The sequence below is a fragment of the Chiloscyllium plagiosum genome, chromosome 24 (genome assembly GCF_004010195.1).
Source record: "Chiloscyllium plagiosum isolate BGI_BamShark_2017 chromosome 24, ASM401019v2, whole genome shotgun sequence".
Taxonomy (NCBI): domain Eukaryota; kingdom Metazoa; phylum Chordata; class Chondrichthyes; order Orectolobiformes; family Hemiscylliidae; genus Chiloscyllium; species Chiloscyllium plagiosum.
The window spans coordinates 20,757,434-20,765,947 of record NC_057733.1 but is presented as its reverse complement, the minus strand read 5'-3'; the positions used below and the strand labels follow the sequence as shown (position 1 = coordinate 20,765,947).

General features: G+C 38.7%; 1 protein-coding gene across 1 annotated transcript in view; it reads left to right on the top strand.

Annotated features, from left to right (window-relative positions):
* Positions 1–229: 229 nt before the first annotated feature.
* The window catches only part of fbxw10 (F-box and WD repeat domain containing 10), a 64,459-nt gene continuing 56,174 nt past the window's right edge, over positions 230–8,514 (top strand). Inside the window, exon 1 of the mRNA XM_043715223.1 lies at positions 230–930. Within this exon, the coding sequence (XP_043571158.1) occupies positions 396–930 (535 nt within the window). The 5' untranslated portion in view covers positions 230–395. The remainder of the gene's footprint in view (positions 931–8,514) is intronic.

Sequence of the window (8,514 nt, the reverse complement as noted above, 5' to 3'; positions counted from 1 at the left end):
TCTCCATTCCTCCAGATCCCTCACCATGTAAAACCGATAGCTCTCTCTATGGTCCACTTGGAAACTGGGTCGGACCCCGAGTTTCAGGCTGCCCAGTCAGAGGAGGTGACTTTCAGTATATTCCGTGACCAAGCCCTTTAGGGATTGTCCAGAGTCAGTGGGATACCCTCTGTGCTGTCAGTTCTCTCTGATTCCAATGATAGTGACGCCAGTCACATAGACTGAGCTCTGCTCAGGAAGCCTCTGAGTTTACGTGGCAGAGTCCCTGCTGCCTGGCAACCGGGAGAGATACACTGGAGAGAAGGATCGAGCCGAGGCAAGACAAAACAAAACAAACACTCGAGCAAGGAGCCAACCTTAACTGGAAGACTTTCTGAGCAACTCTGAGTGAGAAAATGCATGATCTGGACGCAGCGGGTAAAATGACTGAGTTCAACTTTCACGCCCCATCCACGCTGACCTGCCGGACCGACTGTTCGGCCCCTCGCTGCGGCTCCTGCTATACCTGCACGCTGCAGCGCAGGCTAGCCTCCACCAAGCAGTGGTTCCTGCGAGCTGGGGACATCACCAAGCAGCAGTTCCTCATCGGGCTGGTCCGCAGGGTTGACAGCCTGGATCTCCTGCTGCAGCTCAACAGGCTCCTGCAGCCCACCCTCAGCAAAGACTTCACCCACTCCCGCTCGTCTGCTAACCCCAGCCTGCCCGAGGACTTCAGCACCCTGAGCTCAGACCGCTCCCTGAACAAGCTGGATTTGCACAACTATGTGACCAGCGCCTGGGAGTGGTTTACTGGCTCCAAGCGTTGGACCAAAACAAACTACCTGCTGGGCTTATTCCAGCTGTGCGATATCAAGCATCTACATCACATTGGGAATCTGATCCGAACACTTATAATCGGCAGGAGCACTCCTGAATTCTTTGAATGGAAAGGTATGAGAAGTATCCAGCTATGAATCCCGCCAAACTCATTGAAATGTACCCTAGCACAATCTCCACATCGCTTCCCAAAGCCAGCCAGACGCAGGGCACCAGCTCAGTCATCAACTCAGTGACAATGCACTGTTGATTCTGAGCTGTGGTACAACACAATCCAAAATGGACTATTTTAAAAACACAAAAATGCTGGAAGTGCTCGGGACATCTGGCGGGCATCTGTGGAAAGAGAAACAAAGGTGAATGTTTCAAGTCAATGATCTCCCAGGTCACACACTCTCCTGATGTCTCACTCTTACCTGAGATGTGGCTAACACTGGCAAGACCAGCATTTCTTACATGTCTCTACTGCTGTGCAGAAGGTGGTGCTGAGCAATCTCCTCGAACCATGTGCAGTAGATACCTGTAAATCCACAGTGCTAGCAGGGAAAGAATGGGGATCTTCCTGTGGCTTAGTAATACTGTCCCTACCCTGGACCAAGAAACACCAGGTTCAAGTTCCACCTGCTCCACAAGTATGTAGTAACATCTCTGAACAGGTATGTTAGAAAATTAGAATAGAATCCCTATAGATTGCAGAAGCAGGCATCTGGCCCATCAAGACCTCACTGATCCCTGATTGGTGACCCACCCCATCCATATAATCCGTCTGGCCTGCATATCTTTGGAGTGTAGGGGGAAACTGAAGCATGCATATGGAAGGAGGCCACATAAACTCCACATAGCCAATCACCCAAGAGTGGAATTGAACCCAGGACACTGGTGCTGTGAGGCAGAAGTGCTCATCACTGTGCCACCCCAAGGTTAAATTAACCAAAGAGATCAGGGATGGTGTCCAAGATCTTATGGGTATTTGCAGCATTTTCTGTTTTCATTTCAGATTTCCAGCATCTACAGTATTTAACATAAAAAAGGCAGAATAGCATGTAGTTTTGAAAGAAAAAACATTTGTTTTGGCTTTTTACCGGTTGAACTGGTAACCCTGCAGAACTTGGGCTTCTTTTAACCTTGGTTCTGTGCCTTTTGTTTCTGTACTTCCTCCTTATTGCTGTTGACTATGGTTATTTGCAGTTCCCATTTTATTCCTGTTTATCCCATGGTCACATAAGAGGGTCTGATATGGGTCATACTTGCGGGATTGTTTGCAGTATCCTGATTATTAAGAAGAAATTGGAACTAAAAGAATGCTGGAACAGAGAAGATGAAGGAGGAGAGGGAGACATTTGAATTCACAGCCTTTCAAAACAATAAAATATTTTGAGAACGTAACTGGTGAATTATAGTTTTCATTGATTGGCAATTAGTAGCAATAGAGCCTAACATTCAGGATTATCAAAAATATTGAAATAATAAATTTGAAGATCAGAGGTTTATTAAAACATCAACTCCTTTACTACACAAACATAGCAGAGCTGAAGCAATAACATAATTTAAAAGGGCATTGATTAAATATTTGAGAGGGACAAAAGTATTTTTTACAAACACAGGAAATGCGCAGAGAAATGGGATTTAAGTAGATGGTTTCAGTCAAAGATCGTTGGACCCAATGATCTTCTATTGTGTCATCATTTCTATGTAAAGTGAAATACAAAAAAAATCTCCACATAAACAAATTTATGTGTTTTGCTTCATATGTTTACCTGTTAATTCCAGGTTTTATTTTTCTGTCTGTATCAATACATGTTTCTTTATTAATAGCTCCAATCAATCTTAGCGCATTCTGTCATTCCAATATTAATCACATTCTGACATTGGAAATTTAAATATGTGTCTATAGAGGTTTGGTGCAATGATTACATTCACAACAATAAAGTCTCAACATCTTAAAACAATGCAAGTAGCTAATAATTCAAGAAGTTTTACATATCCCCAAATCTCACTTTGTTAATATACCTTGACACACAACAGAAGACTTCTGATTATAATTTAATCCGTTATAGTTGGTGAATAGATTGTTTAGAGTGGATTATTAGGTCAATTTATTAAATATTATTCTGTAATAAACTGAATACCACAAATGGCAAGGTACTCCACAGTTGTGATAAAATGATGAATTAAAAAAAAATTATAGGTTATCAGTCCTTTACAAAAGCAAAACACTGTAATTGTTGGAAATCTGAAAAAAAAACAACAAAAAAAATCAGCAGTCAGGTAATCTCAATGAAGAGAAACAGAGACACATTTCAGGTAGATGACCTTTTACCAGAACTAATCTCATTCATTTTACTATTCTCTATCGTAATACAAAACGAACATGAAACAAATTGTTAGGACAATATCATTTATGTATGTTCTCTGTAAGTTAGGAAATTATGGAAGATTTCCTTTACAGAACAGCAGCTGGGACAAAAACAGAAATTGCTTGAGAAACTCAACAGGTCCTATAGCAAGTGTGGGGAGAAAGCAGAGTCAATGTTTAGAATCAATTGGAACAATATCTGAACTTTTTTTCTGAAGGGCTTTTGTAGGCAATATGTAAGAATCCTGTAAAGAGATCAACTTTACTAATTGTTACCTTGCCTTTGGATTGTTTCCACCAGAACTCAAACAACTGGGATTATTGAAATATTTACTTAGTTATACCTTTGTCAAATAATGTGACCAAGACAGGATTCTGATACTCCTCTTCCAGATCCTTTGACAAGTTTGCCTAATTATTGGCAAGGATTTTATTCCTTCTGAGCAAATACACGGCTGAAGATTCCAGGACAATAAACATGTTAATTCACATCTGGCTGTCTTCTGATGTGTATAAATGGGAAGAAATGTGAATTCACTTGATATTTTTGGAGATGGTACATTAATGTTTTTTGTTTGCTTCCATTAAAACAAATAGGAAGATAATTTTGTAAGTTGCTGTTGAACAAGCACAGATGTCTCATGCTGGGAATTGCTCACTGGTACAGATGGATTGCCATCTTAAAGTGCAGAATGCTTCAAAGCTCCAGTATTTCCTGACTAAATAAATGGTTAACTTCTGATGGTCCTGAGTTTATCTTTAATCCAGACCAGAAAGATTTCAGTATTTTAGATGATCCCAAATGCTATCATGCTATGAAAATTCCTGGCATTTTAAAACAAAATATCATCTGAGTCACCATGAACATCCTATGGCTGACCTACTATTGTGTAGATGTGAGCTAAAGTTTAACCATGGATATTACAAAAAAATCATTTATTTGCAACTTTCAGTTTTGCTTTTATATAATCTTTTGGCATCAAGCTTGTAGAAAATTAGAAATTGAAAACCTTTTAACTTTGCTGCTTTCTATATTTTATTTGTGCCAGTTGTTGACTGCCAATTTTTGAGCTACAGCTTTTTGACAATCATGATATTTGGTTTTTATTCACATTTGCTCTTTGTTGAGTGATGTAGAGTACACTTGTTGAGATTAAATGTTAGAAAATGGGAATCCATTGATGTAGTCATCGATAGTCAATGACAACCAGCTTAGCTGGAATTTTAGTCATAAGGTAGATTTACTACTGCCGCTATCCTCTTTCAGAGGCTACTTTGTCAAGTGTGGTAGAGGGAAATCACTAGATGGTCTAATGAGGAAAGCCTCTTGTCTTCAGCAAGATGTAGTTTATTGTATGATAGCAATTGAATATGAGTTATATTGGTAAGCTAGGCATTATTGCAAAGACTATGAGGAGACTACGATGTTTTGTTTCAGGTCTGTTTTGTCTCCTTTCAGAGTTGTTGTAGCTTTTCCTCACTCAAGTCCTTATGAAATCACCAAAATGGTTGAAGCATTAATCATTTCAGAACCAATTCCTTATACAATGATCAAGTGAAAGTATAGTACAAGAACTTGTAGAATTATTGCATAATCTGTTATAGAACACCAAATAAATGAGTATGTTGTCTAGAGTGACTATTTTTGTATAATTAATAGAATTTTATGTGTAATTTTACTTGTTAATTAAATAAAATGTGAATACAACTATATTGAGACACTGTCCCCGAATCAAAATAACTTGCATTATTCTTAACCCTCACTGGGTCTCAATTGAGATTTCATTTTTAGATAACTTGAATGCAAACCTAGCAATTTTACTAAAAAGAGATACAATCTGTTGCAGTATCGGTTTTCAAATGTGGTTACATTGGACTTGGGAGTTTATACAATCATCACATTTTTGTCCTTTAACCATCAGATTTTTGCATGCTACATCAGTTACTGTATCCATAATAAAACAAGTTTTGCAAGGATAACACTGTTTTCCTTTGGCTAGCTGGCTCTGGATTTTGAAATATAGGCTCTTTATAATATATTATATTACAGTCTTACATGTTGACAAGTTTGAAAGTCAGCACATTATTTTAATAAGTATTATAGAGTCAGTGTAATCCCCACAGGATGTAAACTGTTAGACTGTGGCAATGTCCATTAACAATGTTTTATGGACCATTAGATTAGATTTATCCCTCAGAGTCGATCATTCAGTTCAATTCTTTGTGAACTTTATGGAATGCTTGCAAAAATGGGGAGTAATGGCGTTTGTACTTGGAAATACATTTGCCTTTGTTAATTACATATAGAACATTTCTGAAAATTAATCACTTTTTGTGGAAGTTTTTCATTTTACACTCATCAAGACAATTTGGAAGAAATACCAATGTAAAGGGAAAACAACATTTGTACTGTGGCAAGAGGACTCTGGTTGTTGGAGGTGTTGCCATGGAGAATACATCATTTAGATGATGACTGCCAGTTAATTGTCAAGCTTTCTTCAAATTTTAAACCAATCAGATTGACTGTGATTGGTCAAAGTATTGTACAGGCCAATGAACCGGAGAGTATTTATGTAGTGATTTGAACCAAGTAGACCTTGTTGACTGTGAGATCCTTGAGTGGGGTTGTTAACTTGGACTAATCAGGAAGCCCTGGCTGACAGATATAAACAGACGATTCAGACTCTCTTCAGTTCATGGACTGACTCCGAGCTGGCTGGCCACGGCTAGTATACTGTGCACATATAAATAAGGAGTGACCTCTTGATGGGATACTGGCCTCTGTGCAGTTATTTCAATCTCCTACCTACATTATTGAGTTGAGGCAGGCAGAGTGGCTATGTTCTTTCACTCGGCAAAGAACAGAGCCTGTGTATTAATATATAAAGATTCCAATCTGTACAATGACACTCTACTACAATCCAGACTGACAATCCTATGTCTGCTGTCAGTGCAATTCTTCACACACTCAATGTTATTAAACAAATGTTATTTAATTGCAATGCTTGGCACTGTTTAGAGTTTTGCAAGTGCAGAATCTTTCTATAGCATTCAGAAAAGGTGATGAAGTCTCATTATATGTATACATTTTTTGTATTCCATTTTCAAATCTATCCATTAATACAATTATAAGTATGTACATTTCAAACACTGACTAGAAGCAAGTAGCATATGGGAATAAAGCATCTGCTGTAAAATGAAATTCAGCAATAAGATTAATACTGTTAGGGAAGATGGGAGAAGATTGCCATTTTGCTGAACATAATGAGATATTCTGATCCTCTCAGTGAAGTAATGAGATATGTTTTAGGGTAATGATTACTTGGTAATTACTTTCCAGGCATGTTTGAGATAATGCTGTATTAGATCTATTCTCTTATGTTTTCAGATTTCTATCTTTAGAAAACTACAAATCATTAGATTTAAATTTATAATCAGTTGCATAAGGGAACTAGAAAATTAATCTAGACTTTGAGCAAATCATGCTTAAGTTGCTGAAGAGTGAACAGTGTACCAATCATTTTAAACATTTGCAACATTCTAAGGAGTGACTAAATTTCAAAGGAAATGTGACCTTAAGGCTTTATTAGTATGAGAGTGGAAAGAGAGTTGCAATAATATTGAATCTAATCATCTATGTACATTTAATCTATCTTTCTTGAATATAGAACTACTTTCTACAGATGACCATCATTTCTAATAACCATATTCTTTTTCTGTATTGTTAGAAACCAGCTGGACAAGTCAGGTCCTCCAGTAAAACTGGACTTGGTAGAATATAAGTTTTGTTCTTTTTGTTCAGTGTGAGGTGAATCATTAAACTATATTCACAAGAGTCTGTTAATCTACTATTAACAAAATAACAGAAAGGTTTGTTACACAACAGAAAACACAATTCATATGACAGTAAACTAGAATTATTGGAAGAATTACAGTACAAATGTCAGTAAGAAACATTCATTCCTATTAAGCAAGCTATGCTTTATAGATGCTCAAACTTTACTGAAAAGACATTCCTATCTCCACTTTAAATCTTCTTGCTCAGCTAGCCTAGCTGTAATCAATCTCTTTTGAACTAATTCCTGTACATTCACTAGATGCTATTTTCTTCAGTCAACATCTCTCTCAAGATCTTTAAAACTCTAGCTCTCTTAGAATTTAACATTCGTTCCTTAAACTTGTGTCTTCATCCGCATTGTAAGTTGTCTTCATCTATAACACCCCACAGTCTTCTGCTTCTGGAACCTTCTTCTTATTGTTTTCTAAACATCTCAGGAGTTCTCCCCAGCCTGACTGCCTGGAGACTGCTAACAACAACAGTCCTCTTCTGGAGCATTGCGTCCAGTTCTGTTCACCCTGCTATAGAAAGGATATTATTAAGTTGGACAGAGTTCATAAAAGATTTACCAAGATGTTGCGGAGAATGGAGGGTTTCAGTTAAAAGGAGAGGCTGGATGAGCTAGGACTTTTTTGACTGGAGTGTGGGAGGTTGAGAGGTGACCTTATAGATGTTTATAAAATCACGAAGAGTATAGATAAGGTGAATGGCAGGTGTCTTTTCCCTCAGGTTGGTAATTTGAAGACTAGGGGACATATTTTTAAGGTGAGAGGAGAAAGATTTTAAAAATACATGAGGAACAGAAAATGGTTCGTATATAGAATGAACTTCCAGTGGAAATGATGGATGTGGGTACAGTTTCAATATTTAAAAGACAATTGGATAGGTACATGAATAAGACATGTTTGGAGGGATATGAGCCAGGTTCAGGAAGGTGGGACTAGTTTAGTTTGGGATTATAGTTGGTATGGACTGGTTGAAGTGAAGGATCTGTTTTGTGCTGTATGACTCTATGACACTGTCACTCTTCTGCCGTTGTGGGCCACTTTCCTCTTCATGAAGCTATTCTTGCTTCTGTATCCCTAGACCTCCTCTCTCTTTCTCTCTCTCTCTCTCTCTCTGTCTCTCTGCCTTCGTGGGTGAATGCCCTGTGCCCCCTCACCCCTTTCCATTCACAGACACATCCGCCAACTCTCCCACCTCCTCATTTATGGCAGTACCACCCCCTCCTCATTCCTGGCTGCATTCTTTGAGGTCTTATTCACAGCTGAATCCCTGTTTTCCAACCCTCTTCCACCTCTCGTTTGTGGTCACACTTCTCAACCCTACCTCTATTCACAGCCACAGACCCTGAACACCCCCTCTACCTCCCTGCTCATGGTTGCACAGCCCCTCCCATTCATGGCTGCATTTCCCATTTCCACCTTATTCATGACCGCTTCTTCAGATCCCATTCACGACTAAATACCTTGTTCCTACCCCCCCCCCCCCCCACCCCCCCCAA